The sequence below is a fragment of the Oncorhynchus kisutch genome, unplaced genomic scaffold (genome assembly GCF_002021735.2).
Source record: "Oncorhynchus kisutch isolate 150728-3 unplaced genomic scaffold, Okis_V2 Okis01b-Okis20b_hom, whole genome shotgun sequence".
Taxonomy (NCBI): Eukaryota; Metazoa; Chordata; class Actinopteri; order Salmoniformes; family Salmonidae; genus Oncorhynchus; species Oncorhynchus kisutch.
The window spans coordinates 572,211-596,783 of NW_022261978.1; the positions used below are offsets into that span (position 1 = coordinate 572,211).

The window sequence follows — 24,573 nt, forward strand, 5'->3', positions numbered from 1 at the left end:
TAACAACTTGGTAAACACAGGGCTGTAAAATAAAATGGATCCTATCTCGGTTGCTATGCCTGCAGGTAGTGTGATAGGTATAGGTATATAGGTATATATTTTTTTAGTTTCGTCTTTACCTTATGCACAAGAAATGTGTCCCAGTATGTTTTTATTATTACCGTAATCTAATACTACATGTAGTGCTCCGAGTGTGAGCCTACCTAGCTACGTCCCTCCCTGTGGTGGTGGCTGAGTTGGAACAGGGGATGTTTCCATCCTTTCACTCTGATCCATCTATAATTCAGCTGACCCGGCCGTATCGGTGTCTCTTTCCTTTCCTCTGTATAATTGGCGTATGATGCAGGGATGAAGAGGCTGATGGATGAAGAGGCTGATTAACGGGTGGGAGAAAGGGGGAGCGAGAGAAAGGAGCGAGAGAAAGGAGCTATCACAACAGGTTGTTGTTGGTGGCAGAAAGAACAAGGGAACAACGAGGCAGAAGGAGTGGGTTAATAGCCAAGGTGACTTTCACTATTAAACGAAAATAAGCCTGTAACTGAATACGCTGATTAGTACCTAGCTAGCCGACTAACAACTAAATTGTTTTATTTCTTAACTTTCAACTAGTACTCTGGAGTGTAAAGAGAATAGTTTTTTCATGTATTTTTCCTAATTATTATTCCGTTTTTGTTTTGTGGAAATCGAAGCGGTTACTATGTCGGGGGCGAACAGTGATCAGTTACATAGGTCTACATTGTCTGTGTACGCGGTAAGTATATATTTTATGGTAGGCTAATACTATGGGGTTAGATTATTGAAATGTTGTAAATAGAGTATTGGCAGTCATCTACCCCCATCTTTCACACTCCAATAATACTCTAAATGTGGGTGTATTGGGGGGGAAATGTACAAAAACCTTTCAAAAAACATTTTACTGGGTGGTTCGAGCACTGAATTCTGATTGGCTGACAACCGTTGTATATCAGTCCATATACCAGGATATGACAACTTTTATTTCTACTGCTCTAATTACGTTGGTAACCAGTTTATAATAGCAGTAAGGCACCTCGGGGTTTGTGATACAGTGGGCTCCAAAATTACTGGTACCCCTGACTGGCAATGCACAAACAATGCTTAAACAAATAGAAACAATATAATTATAGAGATGAAACTCAAAATACCAACATGTGAGAAATACTGTACTTTATTAATGTTTCAATGGAACCAACCAAAATAATCTAGTGGTTAGAGCGTTGGACTAGTAACCGAAAGGTTGCAAGTTCGAATCCCCGAGCTGACAAGGTACAAATCTGTCGTTCTGCCCCTGAACAGGCAGTTAACCCACTGTTCCTAGGCTGTCATTGAAAATAAGAATTTGTTCTTAACTGACTTGCCTAGTTAAATAAAGGTAAAAAATCTATGTCCTCCAAATCAAGGTTTCACAATTAATGGCACCCTTAAAGATTGTTGTAAGTAACATCAACCAAAATTAAACCACAAATTAAATTCCACCATGTTTTGGGGCTGTTTTAATTCCAGAGGTCCAGTGTCACTGGTTCAGATTGATGGCATAATGAATTCTACCAAGTATCAGGCAATTTTGGCTGACAATCTGGTTGCCTCTGCCAGAAGGCTGGGACTTGGCCATAGATGGACTTTCCAACAAGACAATTACCTGAAACATTCCTCAAGATCCACACAGAAATGGTTCTGTGACAACGAAGTCAATGTTCTACCCATGGTCATCTCAGTCGCCGGACCTCAATCCAATCTAAACCCTGTGGGCTGAGTGGAAGAGGGCAGTTGATAAGGGCAAACCCAAGACTGTGAAGGATCTACACAGAGGAATGGTCCAAAATCCCTCCAAATGTGTTCCTGAACCTTGTCAAACATCACAGGAAAAGACTTCTCCTTGCCAGAGGTGGTTGCACTAAGTAGTAAATGAGGAGTGCCAATAATTATGAAACCTTGGTTTTGGTCAAATGTATTTTGTATTAAGTAATTGTTTGATTTTGGTGGGTTCCATTGAAACATTAATAAAGTACAGTATTTCTCACATGTTGGTATTTTGAGTTTATCCCTATAATTATATTGTTTCTATTTGTTTAAGCATTGTTTGTGCATTGCCAGTCAGGGGTACCAGTAATTTTGGAGCCCACTGTATATGGCCAATATACCACGGCTAAGGGCTGTATCCAGCCACTCCACATTGCGTCGAGCTAAGAACAGCCCTTAGCCGTGGTATATCGGCCATATACCACACTCCTTTGGGCCTTATTGATTAAATATACAACCACTTGTAAGCCTTACTAAACACAAGGCATAGCATTTAGTTTTGGCCAATATTCAATGTTTGTTTGTTCTGTGTTCTCTTCCATAGAACCTGATGGAACAGTTCAACCCAGGCCTACAGACGCTAGTTACATTAGGAAACAGCTATGTCAAGGCTTTCCAAGGTGTGTGTGTATATGAGCGAGTGTGTGTGAAAGTTAATACATAAGTATGCATTTGTGTCATTGTGTGTGGGGGTCATCCCTCTGACAAGTTCCCTAGACCTAGTTGGGCTAACATGATGTCAGCGTCCTTCCCCTGACTGATATAAACACTACAAGGCATCTATCACAGGTCAGATAGTTAGCAGGTAGATTTAACATGGTAAAGACAGGCGTTAGCAGGTAGTTGTAACATGGTAAAGACAGGCCTGTTTCCCATAGAGGTAGAAGATAGCAGGTCAGCTAGTTAGGTCAGCTAAACATGGTAAACAGATGCCTGTTGCCCATCGAGGTAGAAGTTAGCAGGTAGATGTAACATGGTAAACAGATGCCTGTTGCCCATCGAGGTAGAAGTTAGCAGGTAGATGTAACATGGTAAACAGATGCCTGTTGCCCATCGAGGTAGAAGTTAGCAGGTAGATGTAACATGGTAAACAGATGCCTGTTGCCCATCGAGGTAGAAGTTAGCAGGTAGATGTAACATGGTGAACAGATGCCTGTTGCCCATCGAGGTAGAAGTTAGCAGGTAGATGTAACATGGTAAACAGATGCCTGTTGCCCATCTAGGTAGAAGTTAGCAGGTAGATGTAACATGGTAAACAGATGCCTGTTGCCCATCGAGGTAGAAGTTAGCAGGTAGATGTAACATGGTAAACAGATGCCTGTTGCCCATCGAGGTAGAAGTTAGCAGGTAGATGTAACATGGTGAACAGATGCCTGTTGCCCATCGAGGTAGAAGTTAGCAGGTAGATGTAACATGGTAAACAGATGCTTGTTGCCCATCGAGGTAGAAGTTAGCAGGTAGATGTAACATGGTAAACAGATGCCTGTTGCCCATCTAGGTAGAAGTTAGCAGGTAGATGTAACATGGTAAACAGATGCCTGTTGCCCATCGAGGTAGAAGTTAGCAGGTAGATGTAACATGGTAAACAGATGCCTGTTGCCCATCGAGGTAGAAGTTAGCAGGTAGATGTAACATGGTAAACAGATGCCTGTTGCCCATCTAGGTAGAAGTTAGCAGGTAGATGTAACATGGTAAACAGATGCCTGTTGCCCATCGAGGTAGAAGTTAGCAGGTAGATGTAACATGGTAAACAGATGCCTGTTGCCCATCGAGGTAGAAGTTAGCAGGTAGATGTAACATGGTAAACAGATGCCTGTTGCCCATCGAGGTAGAAGTTAGCAGGTAGATGTAACATGGTAAACAGATGCCTGTTGCCCATCGAGGTAGAAGTTAGCAGGTAGATGTAACATGGTAAACAGATGCCTGTTGCCCATCGAGGTAGAAGTTAGCAGGTAGATGTAACATGGTAAACAGATGCCTGTTGCCCATCGAGGTAGAAGTTAGCAGGTAGATGTAACATGGTAAACAGATGCCTGTTGCCCATCGAGGTAGAAGTTAGCAGGTAGATGTAACATGGTAAACAGATGCCTGTTGCCCATCAAGGTAGAAGTTAGCAGGTAGATGTAACATGGTAAACAGATGCCTGTTGCCCATCTAGGTAGAAGTTAGCAGGTAGATGTAACATGGTAAACAGATGCCTGTTGCCCATCGAGGTAGAAGTTAGCAGGTAGATGTAACATGGTAAACAGATGCCTGTTGCCCATCTAGGTAGAAGTTAGCAGGTAGATGTAACATGGTAAACAGATGCCTGTTGCCCATCGAGGTAGAAGTTAGCAGGTAGTTGTAACGTGGTAAATAAAGGCCTGTTTCCCATAGAGGTAGAAAGAGGGCTCATCTTTGTATCTGTGCCATGATGGCTTCTGTGACTTTAAAATGGTGAAAACCTTCATTGGCAAAGTCCACGCTAAAACAGCTGCTATCCATCCAGAGCTCTCCTTCCACCTCTATGGATGTTACCTACCCACTGGGCTATTTATGGACCCAGTCTTACCTGTATCAGGTGTCAATCACCACAGGTGTTTTTACTTATTGGGTCAATTGTTTGGGACAGTTAAGATATGATTACAAGGTTTGGTTTGTGTCATTATTGGGCTTGTGAGTTAATAGCTATAATGCTAACAGGTTGTGTGTGTATGTGTGTGTGTATGTGTGTGTGTGTGTGCGTTGTGTTGCAGCCTTGGCTGTTACCAGTGAGGCCTACTTTAGTGCTGTAGCGAAGATGGGAGAACAGGCCCTTCACACACTCTCCTCTCGCTCACTTGGTAAGTGTGTGTGTATGTCTGTCTACTGTATTGTACCATAGAACCAGCTACAATGGGCCAAGCACAGACTGGGGCTATTTTAAAGGTATACTCAGCGATATGACCTAGATGCAGAAAGTCAATAGCATAGTGGGTCAATTTCTGCAACAACTAAGAACTTCTCCTCTGTTTGGTGCCCTGGCTACCACGCTGTGAACAGTGTGATGTTAACCTGTGCACATGCACAGATACTGTGTGTGACTGAGAGCAAAGTCTTGCATCTTGCTCATCTCAATATCAATAGTCTACCTTTAACTTCCTTCTTAGCGTCTTTGAGTAACTTTGAGGTTGTTGTGGCAGGCGGTGTGGATGACTGCCAATAAATAGCAATAAGAACAGAGTTTACTGAGAGGTAAGGATGGAATGATCATACACACAGACACACACACACACACACACACACACACACACACACACACACACACACACACACACACACACACATATACACACACATATACACACACACACACACACATACACACAGACACACACACACACACACACACACACACACACACACACACACACACACACACACACACACACACACACACACACACACACACACACACACACACACACATATACACACACATATACACACACACACACACACATACACACAGACACACACACAGACACACACACACACACACACACACACACACACACACACACACACACACACACACACACACACACACACACACACACACACACACACACACACACACACACACACACACACAGTAGGCCAGTTGAGCTAATGAATTGAGTGCGGCTGAAAGACTGTCATCTATAATTCAAATCAGCTACCTGATCCTCTCTTCATGGTCACACTGGTGCGCTGACCTTCTCACTTGGCTGACCTGCTGTGGCTACACTGTCATGCTAGCCTAGCTCTGACGCACGGCCCCATTCGTTCCCCATGAGATGCGATTGTCAGTGCTAATAAGGCTAGGTTGCTAGCTCTGATGCACGGCCCCATTCATTCCCTATGAGATGCTATCGTCATTGCTAATTGGTGATACTAATGTGTGTATGTGTGATCCACAGGAGATGTCCTGGTACAGATATCTGAGACGCAGAGAAGACTCACAGCTGAGATGGAGGGAGTGGTCAGTATCTGTTTTATCTATGTCTATATGTTCCTGATCCTATTTAGTGTCTTTATACCACCTATTTATCTATGTTTATTTACAATATGTCCACCCCACTGTTTCCATCCACAGCATGTGTGTGGACACTGCCATAGAGTGTAACATTGTTTTTCTTCCCCACTCAGGGTGTAACGTTGTAATTCTTCCCCTTCAGATTCGATGGTTCCAGGTAGAAGTTTTACAGGCCATGGAGAAGAATGTCAAGTTGGATGAAGAGTACATTGACGTGAGTATCTGGCGTGTGTGTGTGTGTGTGTGTGTGTGTGTGTGTGTGTGTGTGTGTGTGTGTGTGTACTAACACATACTCCTGTATCTCTTCCACAGGGCAGTCGCAGGGTGTATGAGCTGGAGGTGAGGAACCAGGCAGAAGCTCTGGAGAGACAGTTGAGAAGAGGAGCCTTCAGAGACTCACTGGTACACACACTCACACACACACACATCATGTGGACACTCTTACGGACTCTTGTGGCTGCTTCGCCTGATGTATTGTCCTATATTTGTATTTTGAATCCCAGCCCCCGCTCCCACAGGAGGTATGTTTGCCTTTTGGCAGGCCGTCATTGTAAATAAGAATTTGTTCTTAACTGACTTGCCTAGTTACATACATAAAATAATAAAGACCCTCCTTCTTACAGTTAAATCAGACACGGTCCAACACTACCACATTCCAGACAGTAATGGTGTGTGTGTGTTCTCTAGGAGCACAGTGAGTACATGCAGTACCTGAGACAGAGTCAACATGACATTATGAAGGAGGAGGAGAGGAGGTCAGTCTTTACCGTTATTAATACATTACCAACACAATTACCATTAGAACCATTATTAATACATTACCAACACAATTACTATTAGAACCGTTATTAATACATTACCAACACAATTACTATTAGAACCGTTATTAATACATTACCAACACAATTACTATTAGAACCATTATTAATACATTACCAACACAATTACTATTAGAACCATTATTAATATATTACCAACACAATTACCATTAGAACCATTATTAATACATTACCAACACAATTACTATTAGAACCATTATTAATACATTACCAACACAATTACTATTAGAACCATTATTAATACATTACCAACACAATTACTATTAGAACCATTATTAATATATTACCAACACAATTACCATTAGAACCATTATTAATACATTACCAACACAATTACTATTAGAACCATTATTAATACATTACCAACACAATTACTATTAGAACCATTATTAATACATTACCAACACAATTACTATTAGAACCATTATTAATATATTACCAACACAATTACTATTAGAACCATTATTAATACATTACCAACACAATTACTATTAGAACCATTATTAATACATTACCAACACAATTACTATTAGAACCGTTATTAATACATTACCAACACAATTACTATTAGAACCATTATTATGATAATGACTTTGATGACGGTTGTTATTTGTAGGTATCGCTTCCTGGCAGAGAAACACTGCGGACTGACACAGTCACTGCTCTTCCTCATCAACAAGGTACACACACACACACACACACACACACAGACATGTTTATGTCACAAACGGGGACGTCAGAAACCTTTACAAACACACACACACAGGTTCTGAAATGTCCCCATCTCTCCCCCAGACAGGGGCTTCCCTACAGCAGAAGGCTGATGGATGGAAGGAGAAAGTGAACGAGACACGAGGCTCCAGACCCCGTAGCCCCACCCACCCTGACCAGGAGGAACAGGTTAGAGACCCCGTAGCCCCACCCACCCTGACCAGGAGGAACAGGTTAGAGACCCCGTAGCCCCACCCACCCTGACCAGGAGGAACAGGTTAGAGACCCCGTAGCCCCACCCACCCTGACCAGGAGGAACAGGTTAGAGATCCCGTAGCCCCACCCACCCTGACCAGGAGGAACAAGCTAGAGACAAGTATTCCACCCAACCAATCAACCTTCCCCTGTCTACCTCTCTCCTCAGCTGTGTGGCTCAGTGAGCTCTCTGCTGCAGACAGTAGATGAGGACAGAGACATGTCTTGGGCCAGGAGAGAACAACAGGCCCTGGGGAGAGTGCCCTCTAGAGGTGTGATGACTACACGGCACCCCCAAAGAACAGGGTTATATTTAGTCAATCAGCTACACTACTCACGTGTGTTATTGTATTCATTTAGTGCATAGCAGGGAAATATTTTGGTTGATACCGTGGGGATTCTTCATTGGATAAACTTTTCTCCATCTGTCTCTCTTCTCCTTCTCCATCCATCACCCTCTCTACCCCCTTCCTCCCCCAGCCCCGTCCCCCCTCCACAGCCGATCCCGCTCCTCCTCAGTGGGTGAGTCTCTGGGTCTGGGTGGGGGTAGGACCATGAGAGCCCTGGTGTCCCACCCACCCTCCTCCAACCCCAAACTCCTACCCTTCACCCGGGGAGAGATGGTCACCGTGTTGGTCCAGGAACCGAGGAATGGGTGGCTGTATGGGAGAACGGATAGCAGCCTACGGTAGGTGATAGTGGATAGCAGCCTACGGTAGGGGTCAGTAGATAGCAGACTATTATAGGGGTCAGTAGATAGCAGACTATTATAGGGGTCAGTAGAGAGCAGACTATTATAGGGGTCAGTAGATAACAGACTATGGTAGGGGATAGTAGCCTATGGTAGGGGATAGTGGATAGCAGCCTATGGTAGGGGATAGTAGATAGCAGCCTATGGTAGGGGATAGTGGATAGCAGACGATGGTAGGTGATAGTAGACTATGGTAGGGGATAGTAGATAACAGACTATTATAGGGGTCAGTAGAGAGCAGACTATGATAGGGGTCAGTAGAGAGCAGACTATTATAGGGGTCAGTAGATAACAGACTATGGTAGGGGATAGTGGATAGCAGCCTATGGTAGGGGATAGTAGATAGCAGCCTATGGTAGGGGATAGTGGATAGCAGCCTATGGTAGGGGATAGTGGATAGCAGCCTTGGTAGGGGATAGTGGATAGCAGCCTATGGTAGGGGATAGTGGATAGCAGCCTATGGTAGGGGATAGTGGATAGCAGCCTACGGTAGGGGATAGTGGATAGCAGCCTACGGTAGGGGATAGTGGATAGCAGCCTACGGTAGGGGATAGTGGATTTTAATTTTAATTTATTTGTAATTTTACCTTTATTTAACCAGGCAAGTCAGTTAATAACACATTCTTATTTTCAATGACGGCCTAGGAACAGTGGGTTAACTGCCTGTTCAGGGGCAGAACGACAGATTTGTACCTTGTCAACTCGGGGTTTGAACTTGCAACCTTCCGGTTACTAGTACAACGCTCTAACCACTAGGCTACCCTGCCGATAGCAGACTATGGTAGGGGATAGTGGATAGCAGACTATGGTAGGGGTCAGTAGATAGCAGACTATTATAGGGGTCAGTAGATAAGACTATGATAGGGGTCAGTAGATAGCAGACTATGGTAGGGGTCAGTAGATAGCAGACTATGATAGGGGTCAGTAGATAACAGACTATGGTAGGTAGGGGTCAGTAGAGAGCAGACTATGATAGGGGTCAGTGGAGAACAGACATTGATAGGGGTCAGTTACTCTCTACAGTAGATAACAGACATTGATAGGGGTCAGTTACTCTCTACAGTAGATAACAGACTATGATAGGGGTCAGTGGTTAACAGCCTATGATAGGGGTCAGTGGTTAACAGACAATGATAGGGGTCAGTTACTCTCTACAATAGACAACAGACTATGATAGGGGTCAGTTACTCTCTACAGTAGATAACAGACTATGATAGGGGTCAGTGGATAACAGCATATGGTAGGGGTCAGTGGTTAACAGACAATGATAGGGGTCAGTGGTTAACAGACAATGATAGGGGTCAGTTACTCTCTACAGTAGATAACAGACTACGGTAGGGGATAGCGGACTACGGTAGGGGGTAGTGGATACCGGACTATGATAGGGGTCAGTAGATAACAGACTATGATAGGGGTCTATAGATTACAGACTATGATAGAGGTCAGTAGATAACAGACTATGATAGGGGTCAGTAGATAACAGACTATGATAGGGGTCAGTAGATAACAGACTATGATAGGGGTCAGTAGATAACAGACTATGGTAGGGGGCAGTAGAGAGCAGACTATTATAGGGGTCAGTAGATAACAGACTATGATAGGGGTCAGTAGATAAGACTATGGTAGGGGTCAGTAGAGAGCAGACTATTATAGGGGTCAGTAGATAACAGACTATGGTAGGGGGCAGTAGAGAGCAGACTATGATAGGGGTCAGTAGAGAACAGACATTGATAGGGGTCAGTTACTCTCTTCAATAGATAACATACTATGATAGGGGTCAGTTACTCTCTTCAATAGATAACATACTATGATAGGGGTCAGTTACTCTCTTCATTAGATAACATACTATGATAGGGGTCAGTTACTCTCTTCAATAGATAACATACTATGATAGGGGTCAGTGGATAACAGCAAGGACCATTATGATTCATTCCTTTGTTTGTCTGTTTGTTTGTTCCTTTATCCATCCATCATTCATTCATTCCTATGTGGCTGGCTGGCTGACTGGCTGGCTGGCTGACTGGCTGGCTGGCTGACTGGCTGGCTGGCTGGCTGGCTGACATGGCTGGGAAAACAGTGGACTTTATCTAGGAACTTGTCTGTTCCAGTATTTAGGCCATTGTTGTGTTTGCTAATATTCCTCTGGTCTCTGTTGTTCCAACAGCCAGGGCTGGTTCCCAGCAGCTTATGTTTCTTCTATTGAGGAGTTCTCTAACCTCTTGGGTTCCAGGTATGTCAATCAATCAATCAATCAATCAATCAATCAATCAATCAATCAATCAATATGATCATATCTGACATTTGACCCTCCAGTGGCACTTCCTTGAGGAGCCACAGCATGAACAACCTGTTGGATCCCTCTGACACCTCCATGGGCCAATCAGAAAAGGCCTACGGTGATGTGGCGCCCCCTACCACACCCACTCGCAGGGCCTCCGTCGACTTCCGACCAATCTCTCCCCTCCCTGAGAGGAGGGCGGAGCCAGAGAATGTGACGAGAACAAATAGCCTGAAAGGCTACAACGAGCTCCCGCCCCCTCCTCCTCCGCCCCCGCCACCCCCTCACCCAACAACAATGCTCCGGAGGGGGTCAGCTGACTTTCGACCAATCCAGCCTACTTTCCCGGAGAGGACAGCAGAATCATTGTCACCCCTTGGAGCTTCTGGAGAAAACCTACTCTTTCCCAGGTAGGTGTGTGTGTCAGTGTGTGTGTGTGTGTGTGTGTGTGCCTGCTGTGATGTTTGTCATTAGTGTTGAGTGCTAGTTCTTTACATGTCACCTGATCTGTTGCAGGGGAACCAACCCCTTTGCGACAGTGAAGCTTAAACCAACAGCCACCAATGACAGATCAGCACCCAGGACCCACTGACCAATCAGCACAGAGATGTCGACGTCAAGAAAAGCTGACGTCCTTGAGTTTGGCATTGAGTCTATTTTTAGAGAAATGATGTAGATCATCTAATCGTGTAAAAATATATATTTATTTGTACTATTATGCGATTTAAGAATAGCACTTTGTCACATTGTTTGTGTGTTTCGATAGATTTTCCAATGGTTTACTAATGGTTCGATCTAGGATGCTTTTATTGGGAAATAGATTTATCGAAATGAATCGTCTCATTTGTGCATCCCTTGTTCTACAGTATATTAGTGTCCAGTCTAGTTTATATTAAATCATGAAATAATAACAAATAAAATAGTCATTTTACTCAAGGTGTTTTATTTCTTAGTATTTCTTATCTTGAATCATTTCTCTCTCTTCACCACTCTACCTCTTTATTTATACATCTCATCACCCGACGAGAGAGGAAGGAGGAAATGAGGGAGGGAGGAAAGGAAGGAGGGTACAAGTATGTGTGAGGTGGAAAAAATAAAGAATGAGAGACACAGGTTGTTTTGGTTCAGTCCCCAAAAAATGGCACTCTATTAAAGATAGCACCCTATTCCCTTTTGGCACCCTTTGGAAGTAGTGCACTATAAAGGGATTAGGGTGCCATTTGGGTAAGGTGGCATAGGGTCCATAGACGGCTAGAGAGGAAAGGGACGGTGTCTGGTACATTATATCTACAGGAAAGGTTTTCTTTTAAAAGGAGACAGTCATGAGGTTTTCAAAACAAAACAGGACATATATACAGGATGTTGGTGTGGTAGAAAAACATACAAACAAATACAGTAGTGCTTGTTGGGGAGTCACCTCTCTACCTCCCCCTGGTGGACGTCTCTGGTACTGTTTCTGGGCCTGTATGGTGAGTAGGGTGAAGTAGCCTTGACGCTGATCTTGGGTCAGTTGGCATTTTTCCCCGACTAATGGTTAAGGTTGGGATTGGGGAAGGTGATCCTAGATCTGTGTCGAGGAGAAACTTCACCCTGGACTCGGTGGTGCTTTTTGGGTGATGGGGGGGGCATTTAAAACATGAATTCGCAGGGGAGGAGAAAGGGGGAGACTAGAGGTGCTCTTTACACCTCATGGACCAAGACTTCAAACTCTGGAAAAGAGAAGAAGAGGACGACATTAAGATCCTCTGGGAATGAGTCAGGATTTCATTCCGTTATCATCCTCCCACCTCTCTCACCGTCGATGCCGATCTTTCCGTCTCCGTCCTTGTCGGCGGCGTTAAGGAAGGCTTTGGTCTCGGCGTCGGTCAGGTCTCTGCCGTCCTCAGCGAAACTCTTCAGCACAAACCTGAGGTAGAAGAGAGTTCAAAGGTTAGGGGTCAAGATTAAGGAGCTGTGTGTGTGTGTGTGTGTCTGCTGTTCTCAGAAAAACCCTTCAGTACGAACCTGAGGTCAGAGATTTAGCGTGAAGAAAACATTTATTAAGCTAGGACTGCAAAATCCTGTTTCCTTTCCCCACAATTTCTAGGTTTTCCAGATATCATGTTTGGACGATTCCTGGATTTACTGTTTATTCCATCCTGACGCCAGGGATCTTCCAATCAGGATTTCTGGAACACCGTGGCATTTTGGCAAAGTTACCGGAATTTTGCAACCCTATATTGGGCAGGCATTCTAAATGGTATGCTAGCTTGTAAATGGGAAAATAGCCACACATTCACATCTGATGAATGCATGTGTGTGCACACCTATCCATGTGCGTATTTGGTATGAGTCTATGTGCGTGTCCCCGTCTATGTGTATCTCTCTTCCTCTTACTTGAGCTCCTCCTCCTCAATGAATCCACTCTGGTCAGCATCAATAGCCTGGAACACCTTCTTGACATTGTCAGGAGTCATGGCCTTCAGGCCCACCAGAGCAAAGAACTTCTTATGGTCGAAGGAACCCTCCGCTGGACACACACACACACACACACACACACACACACACACACACACACACACACACACACACACACACACACACACACACACACACACACACACACACACACACACATGGACAGGTCATCACACAGATACACACACACACATACACAAACATGGACAGATAAACACACACACATACACACACGCAAAGGTATGCACATACACACATACACACACACACGGACAGGTAAGCACACACACACACACACACACACACATGGACATGTAAGCACACACACACACACACACACATGGACATGTAAGCACACACACATACACGGACAGGTAAGCACACACACACACACATGGACATGTAAGCACACACACACACACACATGGACATGTAAGCACACACACATACACACACGGACAGGTCATCACACAGATGCACACGAACGGACAGGTACACACACACGCAAAGGTATGCACACACACACACACACACACGGACAGGTATGCACACACACACATTCACAAACATGGACAGGTAAGCACACACACAGACACATACACACACACACACACACACGCAAAGGTATGCACACAAACACACGGGCAGGTCATCACACACACACGCAAAGGTATGCACACAAACACACGGGCAGGTCATCACACACACACGGACAGGTAAGCACATGGACAGGGAGGAGAGGGAGGGAGGGAGGAGACGGGAAAAGGAAATGGAGAGATATATATTATATCATTTTCAAAAGATTTGGTTTGGTTTTCAACAGTGAAAACTTGTGCTCACCTTTGACTGCATCAAGGGCCTTCTGAATATCATCAGCTTTCAAAAAATCTTTCAAAGCGGCCATCTTGGTAACTGAGGGGGGAGAGAGAGAGAGGTTTATGAATATATAATATGGATAGCATAAATGAGGCGCTAGGACAAAGTGCTTAATGTCAGTTACTAGGTTCTATTGAGCCCTGAGACCTTGGCTAAGGAACAGGACAGACAGAGATACACAGACCCACTGTCTCTGGGAATGTGGTGATGTAAAGCACCAGGAATAGTGTCTGGCAGTCACAAAGTAAGGACAGTGGATGTAAGGACACACTGGAGAGGAGGAGGAGAGAGGAGAGGAGGAGGAGAGGAGGAGGAGAGAGGGGGGGAGTAGGAGAGAAGAGAGGAACAGCATCAGAGTTTGGCCAGTGACCATGAGCTGGGCTCTATATCGTTCTGGCACTCAACGGACACCCAAATGAACTTGGCAGAGGAGGGGAGGATGGGAGAAAGGAGAGGAGGGGAGGAGGGGAGAAAGGGGAGAGGAGAGGGAAAGGAGAGGGGAGGGGAGAGAGGAGAGGAGAAAGGAGAGAGGAGGGGGGAAAGAGGAGGGGAGAAAGGAGAGAGGGGAGAGAGGAGAGGAGAAAGGAGAGAGGAGGGGGGAAAGAGGAGGGGAGAAAGGAGAGGGAAAGGAGAGGGAAAGGAGAAAGGAGAGAGGAGAGGAGAAAGGAGAGAGGAGGGGGGAAAGGGGAGAGGAGGGGAGAAAGGACAGAGGAGGGGAGAAAGGAGAGAGGAGAGGAGAAAGGAGAGAGGAGAGGAGAAAGGAGAGAGGAGGGGAGAAAGGAGAGAGGAGGGGAGAAAGGAGGGGAGAAAGGAGAGAGGAGGGAGAGGAGGGGAGAAAGGGGAGAGGGGGGGAGAAAGGAGAGAGGAGAGGAGAGGGAAAGGAGAGGGGAGGGGAGAAAGGAGAGAGGAGAGGAGAAAGGAGAGAGGAGGGGGGAAAGGGGAGAGGAGGGGAGAAAGGAGAGAGGAGGGGAGAAAGGAGAGAGGAGAGGAGAAAGGAGAGAGGAGAGGAGAAAGGAGAGAGAAGGGGAGAAAGGAGAGAGGAGGGGAGAAAGGAGGGGAGAAAGGAGAGAGGAGCGGAGAAAGGGGAGGAAGGGAGAGAGGAGGGGAGAAAGGAGAGAGGAGGGGAGAAAGGGGAGAGGGGGGGAGAAAGGAGAGAGGGGGGGAGAAAGCTGACCAAAGGCCATATTTGGTAATATAAGACGCAGCATAAATAAAGATTGTGAACAGAGGTGCAATGATAATCAACAAGATACTTCCCAAGACAAATCTTAGAAGAAAGCATGTGACTACCACTCTCTCAAAATGGAGCCAGAGTCCTATTGCCTCACATTTACAAGTTCAACCAGCTCAATTTGATCATGGCAGTTGTCGCGTCCTGGGTGCACAGTTTTGAAATGTTTGTGAAATCATTCCTGCATTGCCTTAAATTGCTCAAAAGATGTCAGTAAAGAGCCAGACAGATATCGCTTAATAACTACTCATTACAACTGAGAGAGAATCTCAATAGTCTCCACTAGCATCCTTACCCTCGCCTGCAATAATGCAAGAAGACATTGAAAGATAAATTGGTGGAAGCCGTCAGAGGGACATTCTGTCTGACTCTGTCTAATCATTCTGAATAAGAACGAGGCCATGGGGTGAGGAAGCCTCGATATTACTGAGATAAAGCCTGATTAGGTTAGTGACATGGAGGTGGATAGAGTCTAGTGACATGGAGGTGGATAGAGTCTAGTGACATGGAGGTGGATAGAGTCTAGTGACATGGAGGTGGATAGAGTCTAGTGACATGGAGGTGGATAGAGTCTAGTGACATGGAGGTGGATAGAGTCTAGTGACATGGAGGTGGATAGAGTCTAGTGACATGGAGGTGGATAGAGTCTAGTGACATGGAGGTGGATAGAGTCTAGTAACGGAGGTGGATAGAGTCTAGTAACGGAGGTGGATAGAGTCTAGTGACATGGAGGTGGATAGAGTCTAGTGACATGGAGGTGGATAGAGTCTAGTGACATGGAGGTGGATAGAGTCTAGTGAAATGGAGGTGGATAGAGTCTAGTGACATGGAGGTGGATAGAGTCTAGTGACATGGAGGTGGATAGAGTCTAGTAACGGAGGTGGATAGAGTCTAGTAACGGAGGTGGATAGAGTCTAGTGACATGGAGGTGGATAGAGTCTAGTGACATGGAGGTGGATAGAGTCTAGTGACATGGAGGTGGATAGAGTCTAGTGAAATGGAGGTGGATAGAGTCTAGTGACATGGAGGTGGATAGAGTCTAGTGGCATGGAGGTGGATAGAGTCTAGTAACGGAGGTGGATAGAGTAGTGACATGGAGGTGGATAGAGTCTAGTGACATGGAGGTGGATAGAGTCTAGTGACATGGTGGTGGATAGAGTCTAGTGACATGGAGGTGGATAGAGTCTAGTAACGGAGGTGGATAGAGTCTAGTAACGGAGGTGGATAGAGTCTAGTAACGGAGGTGGATAGAGTCTAGTGACATGGGGTTGGATAGAGTCTAGTGACATGGAGGTGGATAGAGTCTAGGGACATGGAGGTGGATAGAGTCTAGTGACATGGAGTTGGATAGAGTCTAGTAACGGAGGTGGATAGAGTCTAGTCACGGAGGTGGATAGAGTCTAGTGACATGGAGGTGGATAGAGTCTAGTGACATGGAGGTGGATAGAGTCTAGTGATATGGAGGTGGATAGAGTCTAGTAACGGAGGTGGATAGAGTCTAGTGACATGGAGTTGGATAGAGTCTAGTGACATGGAGGTGGATAGAGTCTAGTGAAATGGAGGTGGATAGAGTCTAGTGAAATGGAGGTGGATAGAGTCTAGTGACATGGAGGTGGATAGAGTCTAGTGACATGGGGTTGGATAGAGTCTAGTGACATGGAGGTGGATAGGGTCTAGTAACGGAGGTGGATAGAGTCTAGTAACGGAGGTGGATAGAGTCTAGTGACATGGAGGTGGATAGAGTCTAGTAACGGAGGTGGATAGAGTCTAGTAACGGAGGTGGATAGAGTCTAGTGACATGGTGGTGGATAGAGTCTAGTGACATGGGGTTGGATAGAGTCTAGTGACATGGAGGTGGATAGAGTCTAGTAACGGAGGTGGATAGAGTCTAGTAACGGAGGTGAATAGAGTCTAGTGACATGGGGTTGGATAGAGTCTAGTGACATGGAGGTGGATAGAGTCTAGGGACATGGAGGTGGATAGAGTCTAGGGACATGGAGGTGGATAGAGTCTAGTAACGGAGGTGGATAGAGTCTAGTGACATGGGGTTGGATAGAGTCTAGTGACATGGAGGTGGATAGAGTCTAGTGAAATGGAGGTGGATAGAGTCTAGTGACATGGAGGTGGATAGAGTCTAGTGACATGGGGTTGGATAGAGTCTAGTGACATGGAGGTGGATAGAGTCTAGTAACGGAGGTGGATAGAGTCTAGTAACGGAGGTGGATAGAGTCTAGGGACATGGAGGTGGATAGAGTCTAGTGACATGGAGGTGGATAGAGTCTAGTAACGGAGGTGGATAGAGTCTAGTAACGGAGATGGATAGAGTCTAGGGACATGGAGGTGGATAGAGTCTAGTGACATGGAGGTGGATAGAGTCTAGTAACGGAGGTGGATAGAGTCTAGTAACGGAGGTGGATAGAGTCTAGTGACATGGAGGTGGATAGAGTCTAGTGACATGGAGGTGGATAGAGTCTAGTAACGGAGGTGGATAGAGTCTAGTGACATGGGGTTGGATAGAGTCGAGTGACATGGAGGTGGATAGAGTCTAGTAACGGAGGTGGATAGAGTCTAGTGACATGGAGGTGGATAGAGTCTAGTGACATGGAGGTGGATAGAGTCTAGTAACGGAGGTGGATAGAGTCTAGTGACATGGGGTTGGATAGAGTCTAGTGACATGGAGGTGGATAGAGTCTAGTAACGGAGGTGGATAGAGTCTAGTAACGGAGGTGGATAGAGTCTAGTGACATGGAGGTGGATAGAGTCTAGTAACGGAGGTGGATAGAGTCTAGTGACATGGAGGTGGATAGAGTCTAGTAACGGAGGTGGATAGAGTCTAGTGACATGGAGGTGGATAGAGTCTAGTGACATGGAGGTGGATAGAGTCTAGTGACATGGAGGTGGATAGAGTCTAGTGACATGGTGGTGGATAGAGTCTAGGGACATGGAGGTGGATAGAGTCTAGTGACATGGAGGTGGATAGAGTCTAGTAACGGAGGTGGATAGAGTCTAGTAACGGAGGTGGATAGAGTCTAGTGACATGGAGGTGGATAGAGTCTAGTGACATGGAGGTGGATAGAGTCTAGTGACATGGAGGTGGATAGAGTCTAGTAACGGAGGTGGATAGAGTCTAGTGACATGGGGTTGGATAGAGTCGAGTGACATGGAGGTGGATAGAGTCTAGTAACAGAGGTGGATAGAGTCTAGTGACATGGAGGTGGATAGAGTCTAGTGACATGGAGGTGGATAGAGTCTAGTAACGGAGGTGGATAGAGTCTAGTAACGGAGGTGGATAGAGTCTAGTGACATGGAGGTGGATAGAGTCTAGTAACGGAGGTGGATAGAGTCTAGTGACATGGAGGTGGATAGAGTCTAGTAACGGAGGTGGATAGAGTCTAGTGACATGGAGGTGGATAGAGTCTAGTGACATGGAGGTGGATAGAGTCTAGTGACATGGAGGTGGATAGAGTCTAGTAACGGAGGTGGATAGAGTCTAGTGACATGGAGGTGGATAGAGTCTAGTGACATGGAGGTGGATAGAGTCTAGTGGCATGGAGGTGGATAGAGTCTAGTGACATGGAGGTGGATAGAGTCTAGTGACATGGAGGTGGATAGAGTCTAGTGACATGGAGGTGGATAGAGTCTAGTGACATGGTGGTGGTATAGAGTCTAGTGACATGGAGGTGGATAGAGTCTAGTGACATGGAGGTGGATAGAGTCTAGTGACATGGAGGTGGATAGATTCTAGTGACATGGAGGTGGATAGAGTCTAGTGACATGGAGGTGGATAGAGTCTAGTGACATGGAGGTGGATAGAGTCTAGTGACATGGAGGTGGATAGAGTCTAGTGACATGGAGGTGGATAGAGTCTAGTGACATGGAGGTGGATAGATTCTAGTGACATGGAGGTGGATAGAGTCTAGTGACATGGAGGTGGATAGAGTCTAGTGACATGGGGTTGGATAGAGTCTAGTGACATGGAGGTGGATAGAGTCTAGTAACGGAGGTGGATAGAGTCTAGTAACGGAGGTGGATAGAGTCTAGTGACATGGAGGTGGATAGAGTCTAGTGACATGGAGGTGGATAGAGTCTAGTAACGGAGGTGGATAGAGTCTAGTGACATGGGGTTGGATAGAGTCGAGTGACATTGAGGTGGATAGAGTCTAGTAACGGAGGTGGATAGAGTCTAGTGACATGGAGGTGGATAGAGTCTAGTGACATGGAGGTGGATAGAGTCTAGTAACGGAGGTGGATAGAGTCTAGTGACATGGGGTTGGATAGAGTCTAGTGACATGGAGGTGGATAGAGTCTAGTAACGGAGGTGGATAGAGTCTAGTAACGGAGGTGGATAGAGTCTAGTGACATGGAGGTGGATAGAGTCTAGTAACGGAGGTGGATAGAGTCTAGTGACATGGAGGTGGATAGAGTCTAGTAACGGAGGTGGATAGAGTCTAGTGACATGGAGGTGGATAGAGTCTAGTGACATGGAGGTGGATAGAGTCTAGTGACATGGAGGTGGATAGAGTCTAGTGACATGGTGGTGGATAGAGTCTAGGGACATGGAGGTGGATAGAGTCTAGTGACATGGAGGTGGATAGAGTCTAGTAACGGAGGTGGATAGAGTCTAGTAACGGAGGTGGATAGAGTCTAGTGACATGGAGGTGGATAGAGTCTAGTGACATGGAGGTGGATAGAGTCTAGTGACATGGAGGTGGATAGAGTCTAGTAACGGAGGTGGATAGAGTCTAGTGACATGGGGTTGGATAGAGTCGAGTGACATGGAGGTGGATAGAGTCTAGTAACGGAGGTGGATAGAGTCTAGTGACATGGAGGTGGATAGAGTCTAGTGACATGGAGGTGGATAGAGTCTAGTAACGGAGGTGGATAGAGTCTAGTAACGGAGGTGGATAGAGTCTAGTGACATGGAGGTGGATAGAGTCTAGTAACGGAGGTGGATAGAGTCTAGTGACATGGAGGTGGATAGAGTCTAGTAACGGAGGTGGATAGAGTCTAGTGACATGGAGGTGGATAGAGTCTAGTGACATGGAGGTGGATAGAGTCTAGTGACATGGAGGTGGATAGAGTCTAGTAACGGAGGTGGATAGAGTCTAGTGACATGGAGGTGGATAGAGTCTAGTGACATGGAGGTGGATAGAGTCTAGTGGCATGGAGGTGGATAGAGTCTAGTGACATGGAGGTGGATAGAGTCTAGTGACATGGAGGTGGATAGAGTCTAGTGACATGGAGGTGGATAGAGTCTAGTGACATGGTGGTGGTATAGAGTCTAGTGACATGGAGGTGGATAGAGTCTAGTGACATGGAGGTGGATAGAGTCTAGTGACATGGAGGTGGATAGATTCTAGTGACATGGAGGTGGATAGAGTCTAGTGACATGGAGGTGGATAGAGTCTAGTGACATGGAGGTGGATAGAGTCTAGTGACATGGAGGTGGATAGAGTCTAGTGACATGGAGGTGGATAGAGTCTAGTGACATGGAGGTGGATAGATTCTAGTGACATGGAGGTGGATAGAGTCTAGTGACATGGAGGTGGATAGAGTCTAGTGACATGGAGGTGGATAGAGTCTAGTGACATGGAGGTGGATAGAGTCTAGTGACATGGAGGTGGATAGAGTCTAGTGACATGGAGGTGGATAGATTCTAGTGACATGGAGGTGGATAGAGTCTAGTGACATGGAGGTGGTATAGAGTCTAGTGACATGGAGGTGGATAGAGTCTAGTGACATGGAGGTGGATAGAGTCTAGTGACATGGAGGTGGTATAGAGTCTAGTGACATGGAGGTGGATAGAGTCTAGTGTGTGTTGTTAGATATTACTGCTCTGTTTGAGCTGTTTGTTTGTGTTTGTGCATGTATGTGTGTTCCTGTGTTTGTGTGTGTATGATTGTGTGTGTGTGTGGTTTTGTGTGTGGTGGTGTGTGTATTTTTGTGTTTGTGTGTATGTGTGTGTGTGTGTGGTTGTGTGTATGGTTGTGTGTGGTTGTGTGTGGTTGTGTGTGTGTGTGTGTGTGTGTGTGTGTGTGTGTGTGTGTGTGTGTGGGTAAGTCAGTGCCAGAGCTTCTGTAAATGTGCATAAGTATTTGTTGCTTTTGCTGGTGTGTGTGTGTGTATGGTTGTGTGTGTGTGTGTGTGTGTATGGTCGTGTGTGTGTGTGTGTGTGTGTGTGTGTGTGTGTGTGTGTGTATGGTTGTATGGTTTTGGCAGAAACGTGTATGAGGAGACTGTGACTAATTAAATGTGAAAATAGATCTCTCTCTCTCTCTCTCCCACTCTCCCACTCTCTCCCTCTCTTAATATCTCTCTCTCTCTCTCTCTCCCACTCTCCCACTCTCTCCCTCTCTTAATATCTCTCTCTCTCTCTCTCTTTCTTCATCTCCCCCCTTTCTATCTCGCCCCCTCCTCTCTCTACCTTGGTAACAGATATATTTTGAAGTCTAACTCTGTCCATCTGTCTGTCTGTTGGACTTTCTATAAATAGTACAGTATGGACCAAGACATCCGCCAAGGACGCAGCCAAGGCCCATATCTCTCATATCTCTCATATCTCTCACATCTCTCACATCTCTCATATGTCTCATATCTCCCATGTCTCATATCTTCTATATTTAGGAAGCGATAAGCAGAAAATCTTGGAATCCACCAAGCAAGATTTCTGGAGAAGCTAAACGTTTGGGGAAAGTTCCCAGAATATTGTAACCCTGCCGATAGTATCTCTTAATGTGTCCTGTTTCTTCTATATATTCCAGGTCTCTTGTGGCTTCTGTGTCCTACAGGTATGTTGTCATCATGATGTTAGAATGTTAGGATGTTGTCATGCTTGTGGCTAAGCGCTAAGGGGTGTAGCACATGAACCTCAGTCATCTTCGGCATCTACATACGTGTGTGTGTGGTGTGTGACACCCTGGACCCAAACTGTTACAGACCTATATCCATCCTGCCCTGCCTATCTAAGGTCTTCGAAAGCCAAGTCAACAAACAGGTCACTGACCATCTCGAATCCCACCGTACCTTCTCCGCTGTGCAATCTGGTTTCCGAGCCGGTCATGGGTGCACCTCAGCCACACTCAAGGTACTAAACGACATCATAACCGCCATCGATAAAAGACAGTACTGTGCAGCCGTCTTCATCGACCTTGCCAAGGCTTTCGACTCTGTCAATCACCATATTCTTATCGGCAGACTCAGTAGCCTCGGTTTTTCGGATGACTGCCTTGCCTGGTTCACCAATTACTTTGCAGACAGAGTTCAGTGTGTCAAATCGGAGGGCATGCTGTCCGGTCCTCTGGCAGTCTCTATGGGGGTGCCACAGGGTTCAATTCTCGGGCCGACTCTTTTCTATGTGTATATCAATGATGTTGCTCTTGCTGCGGGCGATTCCCTGATCCACCTCTACGCAGACGACACCATTCTATATACTTTCGGCCCATCTTTGGACACTGTGCTATCTAACCTCCAAACAAGCTTCAATGCCATACAACACTCCTTCCGTGGCCTCCAACTGCTCTTAAACGCTAGTAAAACCAAATGCATGCTTTTCAACCGGTCGCTGCCTGCACCTGCATGCCCGACTAGCATCACCACCCTGGATGGTTCCGACCTAGAATATGTGGACGTCTATAAGTACCTAGGTGTCTGGCTAGACTGCAAACTCTCCTTCCAGACTCATATCAAACATCTCCAATCGAAAATCAAATCAAGAGTCGGCTTTCTATTCCGCAACAAAGCCTCCTTCACTCAAGCCGCCAAGCTTACCCTAGTAAAACTGACTATCCTACCGATCCTCGACTTCGGCGATGTCATCTACAAAATGGCTTCCAACACTCTACTCAGCAAACTGGATGCAGTCTATCACAGTGCCATCCGTTTTGTCACTAAAGCACCTTATACTACCCACCACTGCGACTTGTATGCTCTAGTCGGCTGGCCCTCGCTACATATTCGTCGCCAGACCCACTGGCTCCAGGTCATCTACAAGTCTATGCTAGGTAAAGCTCCGCCTTATCTCAGCTCACTGGTCACGATGGCAACACCCATCCGTAGCACGCGCTCCAGCAGGTGTATCTCACTGATCATCCCTAAAGCCAACACCTCATTTGGCCGCCTTTCGTTCCAGTACTCTGCTGCCTGTGACTGGAACGAATTGCAAAAATCGCTGAAGTTGGAGACTTTTATCTCCCTCACCAACTTCAAACATCAGCTATCTGAGCAGCTAACCGATCGCTGCAGCTGTACATAGTCTATTGGTAAATAGCCCACCCTTTTCACCTACCTCATCCCCATACTGTTTTTATTTATTTACTTTTCTGCTCTTCTGCACACCAATATCTCTACCTGTACATGACCATCTGATCTTTTATCACTCCAGTGTTAATCTGCAAAATTGTAATTATTTGCCTACCTCCTCATGCCTTTTGCACACATTGTATATAGACCCCCCCTTCGTTTTCTACTGTGTTATTGACTTGTTAATTGTTTACTCCATGTGTAACTCTTTGTTGTATGCTCACACTGCTATGCTTTATCTTGGCCAGGTCGCAGTTGCAAATGAGAACTTGTTCTCAACTAGCCTACCTGGTTAAATAAAGGTGAAATAAAAAAATAAAAAGTGGTGTGTGTGTGGTGTGTGTGTGTGGTGTGTCAGAAGTAAAAAAACGTGTGTTTCACAAATGTATATTGAATCAACAGCTACACTTATCGGAGGTAAAACGAGCTGTTTGACAGAAACCCTTCTAGCAGTATGGGGTTACCAGTGGCATCTACATATGTTTCAAAGCTACCTAACCCTTCTAGCAGTATGGGGTTACCAGTGGCATCTACATATGTTTCAAAGCTACCTAACCCTTCTAGCAGTATGGGGTTACCAGTGGCATCTACATATGTTTCAAAGCTACCTAACCCTTCTAGCAGTATGGGGTTACCAGTGGCATCTACATATGTTTCAAAGCTACCTAACCCTTCTAGCAGTATGGGGTTACCAGTGGCATCCACATATGTTTCAAAGCTACCTAACCCTTCTAGCAGTATGGGGTTACCAGTGGCATCTACATATGTTTCAAAGCTACCTAACCCTTCTAGCAGTATGGGGTTACCAGTGGCATCTACATATGTTTCAAAGCTACCTAACCCTTCTAGCAGTATGGGGTTACCAGTGGCATCTACATATGTTTCAAAGCTACCTAACCCTTCTAGCAGTATGGGGTTACCAGTGGCATCTACATATGTTTCAAAGATACCTAACCCTTCTAGCAGTATGGGGTTACCAGTGGCATCTACATATGTTTCAAAGCTACCTAACCCTTCTAGCAG

The 24,573-nt window shown here is 45.7% G+C and overlaps 2 protein-coding genes across 4 annotated transcripts in view; one reads left to right on the forward strand and one right to left on the reverse strand.

Annotated features, from left to right (window-relative positions):
• Nucleotides 1–165: 165 nt before the first annotated feature.
• Nucleotides 166–11,615, forward strand: LOC109884206 (brain-specific angiogenesis inhibitor 1-associated protein 2-like protein 2). 2 transcript variants are annotated; one of them, XM_031811626.1, is made up of 15 exons: nucleotides 166–503; nucleotides 690–751; nucleotides 2,363–2,438; nucleotides 4,554–4,640; nucleotides 5,739–5,800; nucleotides 5,997–6,068; nucleotides 6,167–6,256; nucleotides 6,542–6,609; nucleotides 7,310–7,373; nucleotides 7,489–7,593; nucleotides 7,829–7,931; nucleotides 8,140–8,347; nucleotides 10,575–10,640; nucleotides 10,724–11,098; nucleotides 11,205–11,615. In XM_031811626.1, exons 1-15 carry the CDS (start codon nucleotides 365–367, stop codon nucleotides 11,278–11,280), a joined length of 1,653 nt encoding a protein of 550 aa, XP_031667486.1. In that variant the 5' UTR covers nucleotides 166–364; the 3' UTR covers nucleotides 11,281–11,615. The 2 variants fall into 2 exon arrangements, with proteins under 2 accessions (XP_031667486.1, XP_031667487.1); XM_031811627.1 differs by having other exon boundaries at nucleotides 166–751.
• A 197-nt stretch (nucleotides 11,616–11,812) lies between these two features.
• Nucleotides 11,813–24,573, reverse strand: part of LOC109884204 (parvalbumin alpha) — a 58,189-nt gene continuing 45,428 nt past the window's right edge. Inside the window, exons 2-5 of one of the 2 annotated variants that reach the window (XM_031811630.1) lie at nucleotides 13,986–14,057; nucleotides 13,065–13,197; nucleotides 12,485–12,594; nucleotides 11,813–12,397 (exon numbers count right to left, since the gene is read on the reverse strand). In XM_031811630.1, coding sequence (XP_031667490.1) covers nucleotides 12,369–12,397; nucleotides 12,485–12,594; nucleotides 13,065–13,197; nucleotides 13,986–14,049 — 336 coding nt within the window. In that variant the 5' untranslated portion in view covers nucleotides 14,050–14,057 and the 3' untranslated portion in view covers nucleotides 11,813–12,368. The remainder of the gene's footprint in view (nucleotides 12,398–12,484; nucleotides 12,595–13,064; nucleotides 13,198–13,985; nucleotides 14,058–24,573) is intronic. The other variant, XM_031811631.1, reaches the window with a different exon arrangement.